The sequence below is a fragment of the Phacochoerus africanus genome, chromosome 11 (genome assembly GCF_016906955.1).
Source record: "Phacochoerus africanus isolate WHEZ1 chromosome 11, ROS_Pafr_v1, whole genome shotgun sequence".
NCBI lineage: Eukaryota > Metazoa > Chordata > Mammalia > Artiodactyla > Suidae > Phacochoerus > Phacochoerus africanus.
The window spans coordinates 39,520,580-39,541,786 of record NC_062554.1 but is presented as its reverse complement, the minus strand read 5'-3'; the positions used below and the strand labels follow the sequence as shown (position 1 = coordinate 39,541,786).

Below are 21,207 nucleotides of genomic sequence, written 5' to 3'. Positions count from 1 at the left end.
GCCGGGCTGAGGACTGGAAAGCCCATTTCATGTAACACTGAACCGGCTTTGGGGACCCTCTTGAGAACTAAGATGGGGACGAAAAGTCAGATGGCAGTGAACTGAGAAGACCTCAGGAAGTAAACAGAAACAGCGAGGGGAGAAGAGAGGGTGTAGCTGGAGGGGGAGGGGGAGGGAATACGGGTTTTTAGGATGTGAGGACATCTGCAGGCTGAAGTGAGCAGTTCGTGAAGGAGAAACGGACACAAGGGGAGGGGAGTGAAAGAGGCAGGAGGTTTCAGAAGAGGGGAAGAGGGCTGCTTCCTCCTCTGATCATGAGAGGCAGGAGGAGGTACTTCTGCGGGGAAACGTGCAGGTGGGGAAGAGAGCAGCTGCAGGGGCTCAGGTCCAAGTGCCCCTCCATTCATGATGAAGTGGGCAGGTGTGTCTGCAGAGAGTGAAAGGGACAGTGAGAGAGAAGGAGGCCTCAGGAAAGGGACCTTGTGCGAAGCTGGAAAGAACAGTGACCAAGATCTCCTGGCAGTGGGAGGGAGGGATTAAAAAAAAAAAAAAAAAAATCTCCTGGCAGCACCAAGGACTCAGCTGGGGCTGGGAATCATCATTTTGTAATTGAATCAATCAGCGAGGTTATATGACTTCCTCCAGAAATGCTCAGCAGGCAGCTCTGATTAGACCCCTAGCCAGGAACGTCCTTATGCCACAGGTACAGCCATAAAAAAGAAAAAAAAAAAAACAGAAAGAAAGAAAAGTAGATGGATCATGGTGATGATAGCACATCACTGTGAATGTCCTTAATGCTACTGAACTGTACACTCAAAAATAGTTGGCAGATTTTAGGTGGTAAATTTTATGTTGTGTGTATTTTACCATATGTTTTTAACAAGGTCAATGGTTCCTGGAATATCATCCAGCCGTTAAAAGTAACAGTCTTTCACTTAGTCACTTTGCTGTACAGCAGCAATTGCCCCAACACTGTAAATCAACTACACTTTAAAAATTTGTTAATTTTCAAAAGGTAACAGTCATTCAGATTTTATAGGAAGATAGATAAAAAGGCTTATTGCTGAAACTTCTTAAAATGAAGGCAACAAAATTCAGTTACTATCTAAAATATGTAAAAAAAAAAAAAAAAAACTCACACAACTCAGTAGCAAAAAAACAAACAACCTGATTTTACAATGGGAAGAATATCTGAATAGACATTTTCCCCAAAAAGACCTACAGGTCAACAGATGCATGAAAAGATGTTCAACACCACTTATCATCAGGAAAATGCAAATCAAAACCACAATGACATACCGCCCTATATCTATTAGAATGACTGTTACCAAGAAGACAAAGAATGGGAGTTCCCTGGTGGCCTAGTAGGGCTCAGCACTTTCACTCCTGCAGCCCAGATTCAATCCCTGGTCTGTGAACATCAAGTTGCTGCATGCCATGGCCAAAAAAAAAAAAAAAAAGGAAAAGAAAGCGTTGGGAAGGATATGAAGAGAAAAAAGAACACTTGCACATTGTTGGCGAAAATGTCAATTAGTACAGCCACTATGGAAACCTTTATGGAGGTTCTTTTAAAAATTAAAAATAGAAAAAAATTAAAAATAGAACTACCATATGATCCAGCAATTCCATCTCTGGATATTTATTTGAAGAAATCGAAAACACTAACTTGAAAAGATATATGCATCCCCCTGTTTATTGCAGCATTACTTACCACAGCCAGGATACAGAAACAATCTTAGTGCCCATAGACAGAGGAAAGGCTAAAGAAAATGCAGTATGTATATATACGGTGGAATACTATTCAGCCATAAAAAAGAAAGAAATCTTGCCATTTCCAACATGGACAGAGCTTGTGGACATTATGCTAAGTAAAATAAATCAGACAGAAAAAGACATATATATGAACTCATTTATATGCAGAATCTTTAAAATGAAGAAAGAAAAGAAAGTTTATAGATACAGATTGGTGGTTGCAGGAGGTGAAGGAGATGAGAAGGTACAAACTTCCAGTTAGAAAATAAGGGCTGTAATGTACAGAATTATGACTAGAATTAATAATACCATACTACATATTTGAAAGTTGTTAAGACAGTAAAACTTAAACGTCCTCATCATAAGGAAAAAAATTTTGTAACTATGTATGGTGACAAACATTAACCAGACTTATTGTGATGATACTTTCATAATATATACAAATGTTGAATCATTATGTCGCACACTTGAAACCAATATAATGTTATACGTCAATTATACCTCACTAAAAAAAAATTCTATGTATAATATGATTGTGATTATTTAAAACAAATCTATAGAGATGAGGGAAAGAGTAGCAGGATAATATACCAAAGTGCTAACAGAGGATGTGGCATATACTTTGACCACACTCTGCTCTATATTTCAAAAAGTTTTATACGGGTTAAAACATTCAGAATGAAAAAAAGTTTCTAATATTTTTAAATGCTTAAGGAAAGTAGATTTCTTTCTGACAACAGTAGTTTCTTTTTTTTGTTTTGTTTTGTTCTGTTTTTTGTCTATTTTTTTTTAGGGCCACACCAATGGCATATGGAGGTTCCCAGGCTTAGGGATCCAATCCGAGCTATAGCCACCGGCCTACACCAGAGATACAGCAACTTGGATCTGAGCCACATCTGTGATCTACACCACAGCTCATGGCAATGACAGATCTTTAACCCACTGAGTGAGGCCAGGGATTGAACCCTCATCCTCAGGGGTACCAGTCGGGTTTATTAACCACTGAGCCATGAGGGAACTCCCCAGAGTGTTTTCTTCACATCATTTCATGCCTCTAGTAGACAAACAAAGAAATGATAGTTACTGGATTTGTTTCACTTATTTACATACATTTATTGTTATTTAAGTATAGGACACTATCTTAGATATTGGGGATATGGAGTGAAGAAAAAGTCCCTGCCCTCATGGAACTAACATCTAGTGAGGGAACACAGCTAATAAATAAATAGACAAACAAAAATATACTAGCTATCAATAGTGCAGAGAATAAAATAGGTAACATAATAAAGAGTACCACTGTTAGATTGGGAGATCAGGGGAGGTTCAGAGGACGTGAGATTTGAGCTGATATCCGAATGACAAGAATCAGACTTGGGAAAAGAGATGAGTGAGCAATGCCATGATAACCCTGGGCAAAAATAAACATGCCTGGTTTGAGGAACTGAAAGAGCCACTGTGTCTGGGGAGTAGTGGGTAAGGGAGTGAAGACACTGCCCCTTCCTTCAGGAACTTGTGATGAAATAGAGCTCGGAAGTCATATAGATCGTTCCTGACACTTCTCTTTTGGCATAAACTTTCAGATGACTTGAAATTTACAATATTCTGGAGTTCCCATCCTGGCACAGTGGAAACGAATCCAACTAGGAACCATGAGGTCAAAGGTTCGATCCCTGGCCTCACTCAGCAGGTCAAGGATCCAGCGTTGTGGTGAGCTGTAGTGTAGGTAAAATACGCAGCTCGGATCCAGCATGTCTGTGACTGTGGCGTAGGCCAGTGGCTACAGCTCCAATTAGACTCCTAGCCTGGGAACCTCCATATGCCGAGGGTGCGGCCCTCAAAAAGACAAAAAGACAAAAAAAAATATATATATATATATATTCCGCAAAACAGAAAAGTCAGGACTTTTAAAACAGAATTAAGTCTCCATGTTTTTTTCTATAGTCTACAAGTTTCCTCATCTGTAATCAAAGGGATTGCATGGCAATGTTAGCCTCAGAAAAGGAAGCAGATACTAATGCACATTCCATAGAACCAGCATATGCTAAGATATCCAAATTGTTCTCCAGAATCAACGCTTACTTATCTTTCCCAAACTCGAATTTCCCAGGTCCAATTCGAAGAAGATAGCCATTGAGCCACTTAGGAACGTGTCCCCGGACTTGAGCGGAGATGATCTTCGGAGTCTCCTCCACCGTGGTTAGGAGTGGGGCAATACATGGGAGATTCTTCTGCTTGCCAAAGATCACTTTTTTCTGATGAGTATTTTCCATGTACTTCTTCAAAACTGTGAAGAGGAAATCAAAAGCATATTTTTACCAGTCTTCTATAAACACGCCTGTTTCTCCATGGACAGCAACCTCATCTACTGGCAAGGGAAACGTAAACCAAAGAATCTCCAAATTTCTCTCCTTCCTCATTCTCAGATCTTCAACTCTTTGGCTCTCCATTTTTGAACTACAACAATCCTTTTTGTGTTCTTACAGTACAACTCTGCCTAAGAAATGACTCAAGACTTTAATTACCACTATTATCATTTCCCGTAGTTGAACAATGCTTGTCTTTTCATCCCAAACATGCTAATAGCTATTTCTCACTATTCTAACAGAAAATGCCCACCATTCAATATTATAATTACACTGATCTCAGTACTTTAGATACACAAGAATATGATCCCAAAGATTTCATAGTGATTTATGAGAGTTTAATAGCATCTGCTATTTGTTTATTTATTCATTTAGGGGGCCACGCCCACAGCATACAGAAGTTCCTGGGCCAGGGATCAAACCTGGGCCACAGCCAAGACTCAAGCCACAGCAGTGACAAGGCTGGATCCTTAACCCACTGCACCACCAGGGAACTCCCTAGGACCTACAATTTAATTTCTTCTATTTTAATTGTATACCTGTGAATGTATACGTCATGTTCTAGGAAAAAGGTGTCATAAGTTAAATTATGTAGTGATACTTGGTCTGAAATTACTTGAAGTTCAAAAGCCACAAAAATTATTACTATTATTGGCTTTTGTCCTTTTAGGGCCACACCTGCAGCATATGGAGGTTCCCAGGCTAGGGGTCTAATCGGAGCTATAGCTGCCGGCCTACACCACAGCCACAGCAATGCCAGATCTGAGCCGCATCTTTGACCTACACCACAGCTCACGGCAACACTGGATCCTTAACCCACTGAGAGAGGCTAGGGATTGAACCTGCAACCTCATGGTTCCTAGTTGGATTCATTTCCACTGCACCATGACAGGAACTCCAAAATTATTATTTTATAATAAGAGCTGAAAATTGTCCCTATTGCTTCATATTTAGTGTTCACAAAGCAGTATTGCCTAACTCAGAGGGATAGTGAAATATATATAAGTATATAATTAATTAAATACTATAAAATATTGCCTTTTGCTTTATTTCATAAAACTGTAACAGTGATATAAAAGTCTTAACTATAAAAGCAAACTAACACATAGGGACACTACTTTCTGAAGAAGTGAGATCTGCAATCTTTTAGCAAAATGTTTTACTGTATTATATCTATTATATTCTTTCAAATCTTTCAAAAATTCAGTTTAGAGCACTTGAGACCTTCTACTTTCCTATAAGTAACAATCCAGTCAAACTCAACTATTTCCTAATTTCCCAAAGAAAATTCACTTTCACCCCGGATGCCCATCCCACTACTCTAACCCTAAGGAAATTTTATCTGTTGTTCAAAGTCTATCTCAGATGCTACTTCCTTTAAGAGGAAACATAGTGTAATACTTAAGAGTGTGGACCCAGGCTCTGACTGGCTCTAGAATGCTTGAGTTGAAGTCTTGGCCTGCCATTTTCCACAGAATTAGCCTTGAACAAGACAACCTCTTCTACTTCCTCCTACTGAGATGGGGATAATAATACTTATTGCTCCTAAGGCTATAAAGACTAAAAGAGCTAGGTTATGAAAAGTTTTTTAGAATATAGTGCATACCCAAAAAATGTTAGCTATTACTATTCATGTAGCTTTTAATGATCAATCCAATGAGGTATAATACCTTCTTTCTTTAAATTATATATTCATTCAACAAAGCGGTAGGCACCACTGAGGAATAAAAAATATTAGAACTGATGTAAAGGAACTCACTGCCAAGGAAACAAGACACACAAACAAACCATTTATACTGGAGTCAGTGTTCTGTTTGAGCATTGTTTCTTGTAACAGAAATACCTGGCATTACTGCTAATGTGCAGATTCATGGACCCTACTCTGGACCTATTAGGTCCCTATTTTGTCTCTATCAGAATCTCTGGTGTAGGGCAAGCAGGTATTCTTAGGCATACTAAAATTTGAGAACTACAAGATTAGAAGTATAAGGTGAATGCTTTGGAGTTCCCGTCATGGCTCAGTGGTTAACGAATCTGACTAGGAACCATGAGGTTGCGGGTTCGGTCCCTGCCCTCGCTCAGTGGGTTAAGGATCTGGTGTTGCCGTGAGCTATGGTGTAGGTCACAGACACGGCTGGGATCTGGCGTTTCTGTGGCTGTGGTGTAGGCTGGCAGCTAAAGCTCTGATTAGACCCCTAGCCTGGGAATTTCCATGTGCCATGGGCGCAGCCCTACAAAAGACAGAAAGACAAAAAAAAAAAAGAGAGAGAGAGAGAGAATGCTTCAAAAACTTGAGGAAATCCTCTAGTATTTCTTACTACTTTTAATATTATTATGCATATTTATCTTATTTTCCCTTCTATATTAAAATAAATTCCTTGGGGTTAGGTATTTTACTCCTCTTACTTAAGTAGAATTAAATTGAATACCTTGATTCAGCATTTATTTGAATAGTTATTTACATGTTTATATATACTCCACAGCATGCTGTTGGCAGTTTGTTACATACCCTTCATATTTTCCATAGTACTTGATATTGTGGTAAATACCCCCTTAAAATCCTTGCTATTCTTGGCTTCTGAGACATTGCACTTTTCTAACTTTCCTTCTCCCTGCTTGCCAGAGGGGTTCTCAAATTTCACTAATTAGGAGTTCCAGTCATGGCACAGTGGTTAACGAATCCGACTAGGAACCATGAGGTTGTGGGTTCGATCCCTGCCCTTGCTCAGTGGGTTAACGATCCGGCGTTGCCGTGAGTTGTGGTGTAGGTTGCAGACACGGCTCGGATCCCGCATTGCTGTGGCTCTGGTGTAGGCTGGTGGCTACAGCTCCGATTTGACCCCTAGCCTGGGAACCTCCATATGCCGTGGGATCAGCCCAAGAAATAGCGAAAAGACAAAAAAAAAAAAATTTCACTAATTAGCTGACAACCTTGGGCAAGTTACTAATCACTCTGAGCCTCAAATTTTTCAATAATAAAATGAGGGTAAAATTTCCTGTTCATGTTTATCACCATAATTAAATATAATAGTACATAATTTCCTAATGTTAATTCCTCTTATCACCTCATGAATGTGTTCCTAAAAGTTGACCTTGAACCTTTACTCTTTAATCTCAGCACTCTCCCTTAGTAATCTCATCTAGTCCCTTAACTTCACCAATTGCTTCTTGCAGATGACTCAAAATATGTCAAGAGAATTTTTCATTTTTCCTCTCGAATCAATTTTCCCACCTGCGAAATAACTTAGCTTTCAAAGCTCTGCTGACCTTGAATTTGTGTTCTTCACTGTCCCCTAAGTGGTTAAATTCTGCTGACTATATGCACACAAGGCTGAGAAGATCCTAAGGGGATGATATAGGGTAGCCTCTATAAATTACTAGGGCTCAGAGGTTTGCAATGGTATCTGGAGCAAATCCTTTGTAAAGATTTTTTACCAATCCACCCTTCCAAGGAAGCTCCCCCCAACCAATTTTTCTTCTATCCTGAACCTGTCCTTTTCAACACCAATGCTTCATATTCTCTTGCCTAGTAGCAACTTCCTTTCTTCTGTCCTAATTTGGGCCCTCACAACCCTCTTACACATATATTATCAGAGCCTCTTAATTGAAAGTAGATAGGGAAGCTATCATCTACACCAACGCTTCATAACGGATGGTCCTCTTGATCTCCTTAGTCTTTGAGATGGCCAGAAGCCTCACGTCAATCGCGTCTAGCTCTAAGCAGATCTTGGGGCTCCAGATGCCATCCAATTTACTCTACCGTGGATAAAACTATTATCACAGTCTATGTGCACTATAATGTGAAAACTGTTAGGAAGCACTAATACTAAATTAATCTCCCTAAGCACAGATCGGATTGTATCATATATTCTTTCATAAAACCTTTACTTATGATACCTCACTGTCTACCAAGTAAATTCTAAACCACTGGCCAAGCTTTGAGGAAGGCACCATACAGTCTCACATCAACTTACCTGTCCAGTTCTGACTCTAATACCTTTTCCTTTAGCCACACTGGGCCACTCTCCAGTCTCTTGTACACTTTTCTTCACCTAGGATATTTCTCTCTCCTTAAAGTGATGCATCCTTCAAGATGCAGCGCCCATGTCACCTGCTTCATAAACACAACGTTCTCACTTCATATAGCAATAACTTATTCTCCTCAGCCTGAAATCACACGGCATCTGTTTTAGTTCTCTTATAGCATTTATTTTATTCCATCTAGTGTGATAAAGATGAATACACGTTATAACCTTGACTACCAGTATTTCTTTTTTTTTTTTTGTCTTTTTAGTTATTTCTTGGGCCGCTCCCGCAGCATATGGAGGTTCCCAGGCTAGGGGTCTAATCGGAGCTGTAGCCACCGGCCTACGCCAGAGCCACAGCAACAGCAATGCGGGATCCGAGCTGCAGCTGCGACCTAACACCACAGCTCACGGCAACGCCGGATCGTTAACCCACTGAGCAAGGGCAGGGACCGAACCCGAAACCTCATGGTTCCTAGTTGGATTCGTTAACCACTGCGCCATGATGGGAACTCCCAGTATTTCTTGACTATAGGATCTTGTGTTTGTCCCCACCCTAGCACCTAACGCATTGCCCTACATACTGAAAGCACTACATTATTGAATTAAATAATTTTAAAGCTGTTTAGAACATATCAGTATGATTTCTAATATTTCTATACCAACCAATTTCAATAAACAAAACATGTGACAGTTACTAGCTACAACAGAAACCTATAAAGCAATAAACAGAGGTTTTAGGATAGTCTCCCCGAATGCAAATAGAAAAGCCAAATATTTACATTAGAACATTGTAGCAGTGATGTCAATTGATGAAGTTCTAAAAAGTAAATATTCTTCCTATTACAGATCCAAGAGAACTCCTAAACCCCGAATTCCACCCCTTTATGTTGTATAAAATACACAAATAGAAAACTGGGAGTTCCCATCGTGGCACAGTGGTTAACGAATCCAACTAGGAACCATGAGGTTTCGGGTTCGGTCCCTGCCCTTGCTCAGTGGGTTAGGGATCCGGCGTTGCCGTGAGCTGTGGTGTAGGTTGCAGACGCAGCTGCAGCTCGGATCTGGCGTTGCTGTGGCTCTGGCGCAGGCCAGTGGCTACAGCTCCGATTAGACCCCTGACCTGGGAACCTCCATATGCCGTGGGAGCGGCCCTAGAAAAGGGCAAAAGACAAAGAAAAAAAGAAAGCTGGTTTCATCTACAGCCATACCACCCTGAATATGCCCAACTTCATCTGCTCTTGGAAGCTAAGGAGGGTCAGGCCTGGTAAGTACTTGGACGGAGAAAGGCTGTTTCCCTAACGAAAAGTAAACAAATCCTGACTCAGTCTTCTTTAACTCCCAGCTCTGCAGTGTTGTTGCTTATATCCACCCCACACAGACGGGAAAAACTTCAGAAGCCCCTAGAATGCTAGCGGCTTCTGAATACTGCATGAAAGAGACACAGAAAAGAAGTTCAGACTGGTAAGAAAAGGAGAAAGGGGAAGAGGAGGGGGTGAATCCCCTACCTGGGATCCGGTATACTATCACAGAAAGGAAACCGACTGCAATTGTAGAAAGATTGCTGACAAAATGCAGAAAGATCTGAAAAAACATTTTTGTAGTGAGTTCAGTAGCAGCAGATCCCGTGATTCACAAATCCTCACACTGGCAGTGAAACACTTCCCGGACTGTCCCTGGCTCACTGACAGAAGGGAGAGGGGAGGTGGGGCTTAAAGGGTAGGGCTTCAAAAGACCTGCAATCTCTCTTAGTCTCAATTTCCAGGGCAAGAATCCCAACAACCTATCTATAGCAAGTTGCTGTTTGGAATACTGAATTTGGATCACCCATAGTGGTCTCCCTCTCTAGACTTCCCTCTTTCAAATGGGTCCTCACACTACAGTTAAGTCATTTGATCCATGGGATCAATTTCTTTATGCCACTCCTCTCTTCTGAAAGACTCAGACCTCTTCTTTCTTTACAGAATAAAGTCCAAATTTAATCTGTTAACAAAGGACTCTACAATCTGGCCTCAACCTTTCATCCTTGCCTCTTTAGCTTTCTAGCACTTCCTCTTTCCTTTTCTATTCACTTAATTTGCAAAACATTTTCTAACAATCTAGTATGAATAAAGCATTATGAGGTATGCTCTTAAAAAACTAGTAACCAGGAGTTGCCACTGTGGCACAACAGTATCGGTGGCGTCTCAGGAGCACCAGGACTCAGGTTAGATCCCTGGCCCAGCACAGTGGGTTGGGGATCTGGCATGGCCACCGCTTAGGCCATAGCTGCGGCTCAGATCTGATCCCTGGCCCAGGAACTCCAGGTGCCATGAGGTGGCCAAAAATAATAACAATAATAATAATAATAATAATAATAACCATACATAATTTTATTAATTTAACAAACATTTCTGAGCACCAATGTGTCAAATAGTACCACAAATTGAGAATAGATTCCGTCCTGCTCTCTAGCAGTTTATTTTTTTTTTTTTGGTCTTTTTCTAGGGGCGCACCTGAGGCATGTGGAGGTTCCCAGGCTAAGGGTCTAATCGGAGCTGTAGCTGCCAGCCTGTGCCAGAGGCACAGCAACGCCAGATCTGAGTCGTGTCTGTGACCTACACCACAGCTCATGGCAACGCCGCCGGATCCTTAACCCATCGAGCAAGGCCAGGGATCGAACCCGCAACCTCATGGTTCCTAGTCAGATTCGTTAAGCACTAAGCCATGACGGGAACTCCTCTCTAGCACTTTAGATGATACACTACTCCTCTTTGTGAATTGTCAGCCCAGTGAAATGACTCACCATGTTTTTGTTCTTCTGTGGCTTGAAGGAACTTTTTCACACCTGAAATATCTTCCCTCTTTCCTTTTCAAAAGCCCATTTCAAAATCTACCTCTTTGCAGAGTTCCCATCATGGCTCAGAGGAAACAAATCTAACTAGCATCCATGAGGACACAGTTTCAATCCCTGGCCTCGATCAGTGGGTTAAGGATTCAGCATTGCCATGAACTGTGGTATGGGTCGCAGACTTGGCTCAGATCTCGCATTGCTGTGGCTGTGGTGTAGGCCAGCAGCTACAGCTCCTATTCAACCCTTTGTCTGGGAACCTCCATATGCCTCCAGGGTGGCCCTAAAAAAAAAAAAAAAAAAAAAAACCTCTCTGACCCCCTTACCAAATACTTTTAACATTAACATATCATGTCTTCCTAGAAAAGACGCATAAGTATATTTCAAGCAAGGAGTGGTTAAAATTGTCAGAGGGGAGAACAAAAAGTATCTCAGACTATTCTGTACTCCCCATAGTGTCTAGCAGTTCATGATATACAGAGATTGAATATATATTTTGATTTGTAATTAGAGAAAAATAATTTATAAACTTACAAAATTGTATTCATTAAAATTAAAGAAAGTGTAAAATTAACAGGCAAATATATTTCTCCAACAGCATATTTCCAGTTGTGAGATAGTTATTCTCATTTATATGGATGGTACCAAAGACATCAAATTAGATTAAAAATAATAATAATAAGCCTTCTGATTTTCAGGAACTTTTTCGATAGGAGGTAGCTATTCCGACCAGTAAACACATTGTGACTAAAAATCAGTTACCTACTCTTATACAAACAAATGAAATGGTCAAATTTAATCTGCACAGGGAAGAACCAGATGCTAAACAATGGTAACACTATGAAGACATAACAAATATAGTATGAAATCCACTCTAAAACAATGTTTGCCTTATCTCTCACATTAATAACAAATGCTTGGGAAAAAAATAACTCAAGAATGTTTCTTAATGACAATGGTCCAGCAGCATCATTTTCGTATTTAAACGTTAAAGAACTCTGTAAAGTAAAAGAACTCAAAAATGGCAGTTCCGGAGTTCCCGTCGTGGCGCAGTGGTTAACGAATCCGACTAGGAACCATGAGGTTGCGGGTTCGGTCCCTGCCCTTGCTCAGTGGGTTAACCATCCGGCGTTGCCGTGAGCTGTGGTGTAGGTTGCAGATGCGGCTCGGATCCTGCGTTGCTGTCGCTCTGGCGAGGCCGGTGGCTACAGCTCCGATTCGACCCCTAGCCTGGGAACCTCCATATGCCGCGGGAGCGGCCCAAGAAATAGCAACAACAACAGTAATAACGACAACAACAAAAAGACAAAAAAAAAAAATGGGAGTTCCTATCATGACTCGATGAGTTAAGAACTCAACTAGTATCCATGAGGATTCGGTCCAATCCCAGGCCTCGTTCAGTAGGTTAAGGATAGGGCATTGCCATGACCTGCGTTATAGGCCGGCAACTGCAGCTCCAATTCGACCCCTACCCTGGGACCTTCTATATGCCACAGGTTCAGCCCTAAAAAGCACACACACACAAAAAAAATTAATTTGACGAAATGAGATTTTAACATTTAGAAGGCAGCAAGGGAAACATGCTGTCCACCTGAGGAATACCAAATTCCCTGCAGTACTGCCTGTAAACGTATCCAAATTTTAATTGCCTATATCAGCAAAATATACATGTAAAAGATTGAATTATCTAGATGACTGAACAATGGGTGCTGTGATTTTCAAAAATCTGATCAATACAATTATCACACATAATTTTGTAATATTTTAAAAGTTCTCATGTGGCACAGCAAATTAAGGACCAGTATTCCTGAAGTTGTGGCACAGGTCTCAACTGTGGCAAGAGTTCCATCCTTGGCCCATGAACTTCCACATGCCTTAGATGTGACAAAAAAAATTGTTTCCAATAAAATCAAAACAGTACCTTCCAACAAAGGGAGGTTTTTTCAGCTAGATAAATATTAGAGATTTCCTAGTCCGAATTCAATTTCTGAATTATAATAAGATTGAAATTACTCACCAAGATTGACTTGTTTAGCCAACTTCTTTACTTCTGGACCACTAATCTTTATTCCATAGCACACAGCTGCTAAGGCTTCTAAATACATTTCCTTAACTACACCATTGATATAGTTGATGTGTAAAAAAAGCCAACTCATATAAAGTTCTAGTTAGTAATTTCTGGTTTTTATTTTACCACACGACAATAATTTTAAACCAAATTTTTATTAGTGATGTATAATAATAATAATAGTGAAAATAATCAAATGGTTATACTAAATAGCAATAGTACAATTTAACTACATATTGAGAAACTGGACCAATTACTTTGGGGTTTTAGGGGTTTTTTTTCAATATTGACCACGAAAAACATCTTGTAACTATCTCCAAAGCTATCTGCCATTTAAAAAAAATATTCAAAAAGAAAAGTGTAATATTGTTAAATATTATCAAATTAACTCAATGAGTCTTATTTTAGAAATTTAAGAAAGGTTAGGAAGTTTAAGGAAAAAAGAATCCATATAATTTAAATAATGTACACGTTTTAAAATACACTAAATATTTGACTCTCAAAAAAAAAGCTACATACTTCATATTAATGTCCAGCTTAAAGCCCCTTTAAAATCTAGAAAAGAAATTTAAAGAGTTTCTATATATTTAAGGTACACATTTTCTTAAGAACCAGAGAGCGTTCAGAGCACAAATGTCATTCTTTCATTACAACAATAATGAGCTTAAATTCTCAGCTTATTTTAAGTACACAATTTTATCTGTGCAGTGTGTTTGCAATCACTGTAAACCTCTGTCTCAGGAGCTCTCTTTTCTGTATCAGAAAGTTTTCAATAGTATTGGCTTCTTTGAAGAGTCCGTCTATCTCGTCAATATAAGATGCATCTACTGCTGCTCTCTCACTAATGGGGAAAAAAATTTACATTCAACTAAACAGTCATAACATCTAAAGATACTATCATAGTGATATTCTTTATTAGTTATATTTGTTAGCTATTTCATTTAAATGGCTTTGTATATCAGAAAACCTCATTAATTTACAAACATTGCTCTGTAGAAGTTAAATTAGTTCCACAAATATTTTTCACTATACCTTGGCACAGCAGAATGTGTATCTTACACTTTGCAATTCTTTTTTCTTTTTTTTTTTTGTCTTTTTGCTATTTCTTTTGGGCCGCTTCCGTGGCATATGGAGGTTCCCAGGCTAGGGGTCGAATCAGAGCTGTAGCCACCGGCCTACACCAGAGCCACAGCAACGCGGGATCCGAGCCGCGTCTGCAACCTACACCACAGCTCACGGCAACGCCAGATGGTTAACCCACTGAGCAAGGGCAGGGACCGAACCCGCAACCTCATGGTTCCTAGTCGGATTCGTTAACCACTGCGCCACGACGGGAACTCCATACTTTGCAATTCTAATGTTAAATGATATACATTATTTTAACAGCCATACAAACCATTATTCAAATACAGTGATTATTGAGTAGTTTAAAAAAAAACACCTTATAAAACATAATAGTCTCAGGCCAATAGAATATTTAAGTTCAGCCTTCAAATATATACTGATAATATTTAAATATTTCATAAATATAAATATTTACTTTATCTTTAATATCACTCTATTATTATGGTTAACTTCACCAAATGGCCTTTTTCTGGAAGTTTTTCATAAAATTTTAAATTTTTTATCATCTCATTAGAGAACAAAATATATTTAGCTTCATATTAGCTCTGAGACTATTAAGATAGAAGATGTTTAGTAGAAAAGTTAGTCTTTGGTAATAACCAGCTAGGAGTTCCCACTGTGGCACAACAGGGATGAGTGCCGTCTCTGCAGCACTGGGACATAAGTTCAATTCCTGTGCCTGGCACCAAATACAGCTCATGTCTGATTCCTGGCCTGGGAACTCCGTATGTATGGGGCAGCCAAGAGAGAAAAAAAAAATTGTAAATAAGTAAATAAAATGTGCATAATATGGGAGTCCCTGCTGTGGCTCAGTGAGTTAAGAATCTGACTACTACCCATGAGGATGTAGGTTTGATCCCTAGCCTCGCTCAGTGGGTTAAGGATCCAGCTTTGCCTCAAGCTGCACCTATTATGTTTTATAAGGTCGCAGATGTGTCTTCTATCCCACAGAACTGTGATGTAGGCTGTGATTTGACGTTTAGCCTGGGAACTTCCATATGCTGAGGGTGCAGCCCTTAAAAAGACTTAAAAAAAAAGAAAGACAAAGAAAACAACCAGCTAATCTATTACAAGAAACTGATGTAGAATAAAAAATTTCAGTTATAATTACTAGATAGGTTTTGCAGCCCTTTAACTAAACTTCCCATTATTGGGTTTCCAGAAGAAAAATTCTATGCCTAAGATAAAGACTCAAGAGAAGATACTACAAGTACTTGCCTTAAGATCTTTGCATATGTAGACAACATGAGATTAATTTCCTTGCTCATATCTGTTCAAAAAAAAATCACTAAGTTATGAACTATAATAAGCCTTCCATATTAAAAAATAAATGTATAGAAATATAAGCACTTTATATATCACCATTCAAATCTTTCTCCAGGGCTTCATCCTTATAAAATAATCCAGAGCTTTCAGAGAAAGAAGAATCTGATTTTCCAAGAGAGGACAGTTGTGGACTATCTGGCATTTGAGGCTAATAGAAGAAAGTAAAGAAAATAGGTAAATAGCTAACAAGACCCTTAAGATACATACATTGCCAAAAAAAAAAAAGAAAAGAAAATATCTTTCAGAAAAAAGCAAACATATTGGAAATTATATGCTCTCATGTCCTAATTGGTCATTTGTAATTTTATTACCAAGGAAGCTTCTAGGCCCAACAAGCCCTTTGTTCCACACAAAAATTTTATCGCAGGTTTACATTAGATTTTGAAAACGGTATTAATCCCCTGACAAAAAAGTTTACTGAATCTTGAGCCAGCAGATATTTATATTAACAAAACAGTAAAACTCATTTGGATACTAGCCAAATGCTTGCGAATTTTTGCAAGATAACATAATCTTTAAGGAAACGAATAATGCCTCAAACATAAACAGACCAATTGGCAGGGCAGTAATGAAGATGGGCAGGACCATGCACTTTTTCATAAGTAGCAAGTACAGGAGTTCCCATCATGACTCAGCGGAAATGAATCTGACTAGCATCCATGAGGATGCAGGTTTGATCCCTGGCCTCACTCAGTGGGTTAAGGATCTAGCATTGCTGTGAGCTGTGGTGTAGGTGGCAGATGCAGCTCGGATCTGGCATTGCTGTGGTTATGGCATAGGCTGGCAGCTATAGCTCCAATTTGATCCCTAGCCTGGGAACCTCTGTTTGCCACAGGAAGAGCCCTAAAAAGAAAAAAAAAAAAAAAAGCAAGTAGATATCCTACTTATATATCAAAATAATTATTTAAAGTCCTATGTATCGTAAAAGCATGAATCCACTTCTGTCTCCAGATCACAAATTACCACAAAGAAACCTCCCAATAGCTTCCTGGAGGCCTATATTTAGTGAAAAGGCAGTTGGAGACAATATAGTTCCTGCTGGGACAACTTCAGCTCTGGGAATATGAAAACATTAAGTTCCATTTATCAATAGAATTATTTTAAGTGTGAAAAACTTGAAAAGTATATAAAAGAGTATATAAAATTAAAAGCATATAAAGTAAAAGGCTCCACAAGCACAAAGATTACCTCCAACTCTCTCGGTCTCTTGCAATTTCTAGTATCAGGTTTTACAGGGTTACTTGCCATAATATTCTGGAGGCAAAAGCTGCAAAGTTTAAAGCAGTGTCAAATTTAGATATAAACTCCATGCTATAGCTCTCCTGAATCTTTCCCTTTCTTTCCTTTCCTCCTACCCCTCTTAGTTTAGGCTCTCATTATTTGTCACTTACCTAAACTACTCAAATTCTCCCTTCTGTGTTTCATACTATCAACTACTGTTTGGGCAACCTTTCAAAACTCTGATTACTGCATTCTTCTAGTTCAGAAAACTTTCCCTTGATCATTCACTGCTCCAGAATAAATTCAAATTCTATGGTATAGAATCCAAAGTCCTACATCACCTGGGGCCAGCCAGCCTACCATTTCCCATGATTTCCTTCTAGTCCCTCTATATACAGTCAAACTAATCTCTTTGGCATGTCTGCCTTGTTTCAGGATTCAGTTAAGAATGTTCTGCCTTCACAAAAGCTTAATGTTGAAACAGTCCATCTAATTCAATCTCATCTTTTGCAGATGTGAAAACAGGGACAGAGACAATTGACCAAATTCAAACATGTTAAACTAGGTCAGACTGGTACCAAGATCTCTTCTAGTCTAAAAGAGACTTCTGGGAGTTCCCGTCGTGGCTCAGTGGTTAACGAATCTGAGTAGGAACCACAAGGTTGCGAGTTCGATCTCTGGCCTTGCTCAGTGGGTTAAGGATCCCGAGTTGCTATGGGCTGTGGTGCAGGTCGCAGAGGTGGCTCGGATCCCATGTTGCTGTGGCTCTGACCTAGGCTGGTGTCTACAGCTCCGATTAGACCCCTAGCCTGGGAATCTCCATATGCCTGGGGAGCAGCTCTAGAAAAGGCAAAAATAAATAAATAAATAAAATAAAAGAGTCTTTTGGGAGTTTTAACTGTGGCACAGTGGGTTAATGATCTTACGTGTCTCTGTGGAGACTCTGTCCTGGCCCAGCGCAGTGAGCTAAGGGATCTGACATTGCCGAAGCTGCAGCATGTAAGTCACAGCTGTGGCCCAGGATTAGATTCCTGGCCTGGGAACTTTCATACACTGCAGGTGCAGCTGAAAAAGTAAGTACTAGGGGAGTTCCCGTCGTGGCGCAGTGGTTAACGAATCCGACTAGGAACCATGAGGTTGCAGGTTCGGTCCCTGCCCTTGCTCAGTGGGTTAACGATCCGGCGTTGCCGTGAGCTGTGGTGTAGGTTGCAGGCGCGGCTCCGATCCTGCGTTGCTGTGGCTCTGGTGTAGGCCAGTGGCTACAGCTCCAATTCGACCCCTAACCTGGGAACCTCCATATGCCGCGGGAGTGGCCCAAAGAAATAGCAAAAAAAAAAGACAAAAATAAATAAATAAATAAATAAATAAATAAAATAAAAAGTAAGTACTGGAATAGAATATGTAGTAATATGTAGAAAACTCTACACACGCACATTAGTGCTCCCTCTTGGGAAGCTGGAGAATATTTCAGAGAAGCCAACATGAGAGCTGTTCTACACTCTCTTCCCCTTTTTCTCTTCCCTTTTCTTTTTACACCTCTTCTTGCCTGTCTCAAAGTAACAGAACGTGCATGTATCAAATCAAAACTTTCCTAATTACGTAAGTCAACTTCTGTAAAAACAGAGGTAATTCAACTTCTGCGAAAACAGAAGTTTTAATTTTTCTGTCATAGCTACGGTCCTCAGATGAATCCTGGTCTGGTCAACGGGCTGGGCCTCGGCCTGCGACAAGCACCTGCACGGCCGCAGACTGGCCTTGCAATCATTACCAAGTATGAGCTCTTGGCCTTGTCCAATCGTTTTCTCCTCGGCTTCTCTTCCTCTGACGCTACCTCGGGCCCCTCAGATTATCCCACCTACCTGGGTCCTCACGTCCCGCTCCGGCTCCCTCTCCCTCTCCGGCTCCCTCTCCCTCTCCTCCCCACTAGCCTTTCGGTCTCATCAGAGACCTGGGAGGAAGCGCCCACCTGCTCTCACTGCCTTGCTTCACAGCCAGGCACACTCTCATGGGCGCTCAGCCTCAGAGCCGCACCCCAAGACCGGCCTACCGTTCCGTGGGGAGACTTTCCTCGTCAGCTAAAACGCGGGAAGAGGCCAGCGTGCGTGCGCAGGCTCAAGGCAGCAGCTTTCCCGATGGGCAGCGCGGCAGGTCACGTGACACGTCGCCTCCCCGCTGCCACGGGGACGGGGACGGGGTCTTTCTCCCAACGTGCCTTGCCGGCTTGGTGTCTCCGAAAAGGAAACTCTCTCCCAGCCTCCCACTGAGTTTCTGGGGAAGAAGGGAGAAATCAGATCTAAGACTGGTTTCTCAAGAAAGACCAAGAAAGAACTACCAGAGGAAGGCCGGGGTGTGTTCTGGTCTCTTGGAACCTCAGAAAAGAAGCACAAGATGGTAGTACCCCACTACCACTTTCCAAGTGAAAGATACAGCCTGGTCCAGATGGTTTGTTTGTTGCAAGAAGTGTTTAAACCTGAGTCCCCCGCTGGCCGGACCAGACACTTATAGATCTAGAGTCTTGGTTTCTTACCTCTTCATATTTGGTGCAACTCAACTTTTGGAATCACAGCGTTTTAGAAAACATATCCTTCTTGATGTGTCAGTAAGTTTAGTCAACATCGTTGGCAGCTTTCAAAACATATTTTGTAACACGCATGACTCACATATTTAAAGTTTAGCCTCATTGGGAGCTTTAATATGGTGCCTTTGACCACAATGGCAAGGATAGGCATTCTGCACTTACGCCCAGTTAGTTGTGGAAGAAAATAAAAAGTATATCATCTCATAAAACAAAGGTCAATAACACTTCCCAGACATTCCAGGTCAGTTATCTTACACCTTAGCAAACTAACACATGCATATTATTGTTTTTTCCTTTGGGGTTTATTTAAATGGCAGTTGTTAAAAAGACTTGTAAGGATTGTGTGTATATGTTTATTTGTAAGCTGTTGGTGAAAAAGCCAACTTCTTCAAGTAAACTTTTAGAAAAAAGTACTTGGTTTAACTTCAGTTGTGCTATGCTTGTGAAATATAAGTCATTTAATAACTACACTTGATGATTATGGTGCAGTTACTGATCATCTATAGAACATTCCATTCACTAAGGACTGCTGACAATCTGTTGAAATTTTCTGTTTGTGATAAAGTGAGGAAAAAGGTAATGAGTTTTGTATAAAGCGAATGTGTTTCATTTATTTATTTATTTATTTATGGTCTCACAGGCATGCAGAAGTTCCTGGGCAAGGAATCATACCTGAGCCACAGAGTGATAAGTTGGGGTCCATAACCACTAGGCCACCAGGGAACTCCCTGCATCACTTTAAAAGACTGTCTCTTAGGTACAGTGTCCTTCCTAAATTTTGGGGTGTTAAGGTGTTCTCTCAAGAAATAAAAATATTAAACTTTTTAGTTTTTAATGCCCTTACTTGGTAAAGTGTACAGTTATCCACTCAGTGTCTGTCTCTTCTTCATCACTATCATTACTGTTATTATTCTTTTATGGCATATGGAGGTTCCCAGGCTATGGGGCAAATCAGAGCTACCGCTGCCGGCCTACGCCACAGCCACAGCAATCAGGATCTGAGCTGCTGCGTTTTCAACCTACACCACAGCCCATGGCAATGCCAGATCCTTAATCCACCGAGCAGGGTGGGGATGGATCCCACAACCTCATGGTTACTAGTCAGATTCATTTCCACTGCGCCACAATGGGAACTCCTGTCATTATTATTCTTAACAATCCATTAAATTCAAAAGTTTAAGAAATACTGATCTAATGCCTCTCCCAGGCTCTGCGTTGTATGATAGCTAAACAGATAATTGACTAGTTGATAAAATATTTCTAGGAAAAATGACTCCGCCTGGTACATAAAAGTTTACACCAAATTAAGAGAACACAATGGACATTTTATGCTTAAAATCTTGTCTTCATTGCATAAGCTACAAGTGAGAATAAATGAGGGTATAGTTGGTTATAGTTGTCTGTGCTTTAAAATTTTCAACGGGCTGACATCATCTCATCTCATTTACACAAACAACCCTATGAAGTAAGTAGGACATAGTCATTTGGGTTGCTCTATGTCAAAGGAAAAAAATGTCTGTCCCAAAAGTAAGAATCAGGTAAATTATACACTGTATGTTTTTACAGCTGGAGACAAATTGGTAATGGGCCATTTAAAATTAACTTACTTGGTGTTCTGCTTATTTAAATCACTGTTTGACTTTACTACATGTTTTCATGTTAATTGGCCCAATTGGATAACCTAGCTAGAGGATGAAAACTTGTCATTTTAGTTTCAATCATGTGTAGTCTTATCATATAATTCTTAAATGTGCAATTTTTTTTTTCTTCTGGTAGTCACTGCACCAAGCACTTCAACCATTCTTTGTATTCACTGCTGTGGGCATTGATGTTTTATGACCTTATGAAATGAAAAGCCTATCTTGTTAAAAACAAACAACAAAAACACCACAATTAGCTGCATACATAAGCATTTTTTT

The 21,207-nt window shown here is 40.2% G+C and overlaps 2 protein-coding genes across 3 annotated transcripts in view; both read right to left on the bottom strand.

Moving 5' to 3' along the window:
- Positions 1-9,830, bottom strand: part of BCO2 (beta-carotene oxygenase 2) — a 43,996-nt gene extending 34,166 nt beyond the window's left edge. Inside the window, exons 1-2 of one of the 2 annotated variants that reach the window (XM_047752634.1) lie at positions 9,649-9,830; positions 3,832-4,036 (exon numbers count right to left, since the gene is read on the bottom strand). In XM_047752634.1, the coding sequence (XP_047608590.1) occupies positions 3,832-4,036; positions 9,649-9,736 (293 nt within the window). In that variant the 5' untranslated portion in view covers positions 9,737-9,830. The remainder of the gene's footprint in view (positions 1-3,831; positions 4,037-9,648) is intronic. The other variant, XM_047752635.1, reaches the window with a different exon arrangement.
- A 3,814-nt stretch (positions 9,831-13,644) lies between these two features.
- On the bottom strand, positions 13,645-18,788 carry TEX12 (testis expressed 12). Its single transcript, XM_047752633.1, has 5 exons — positions 18,677-18,788; positions 16,678-16,756; positions 15,526-15,637; positions 15,382-15,433; positions 13,645-13,879 (listed from the first exon to the last, which is right to left on the bottom strand). Exons 1-5 carry the CDS (start codon positions 18,715-18,717, stop codon positions 13,735-13,737), a joined length of 429 nt encoding a protein of 142 aa, XP_047608589.1. The 5' UTR covers positions 18,718-18,788; the 3' UTR covers positions 13,645-13,734.
- Positions 18,789-21,207: the final 2,419 nt, after the last annotated feature.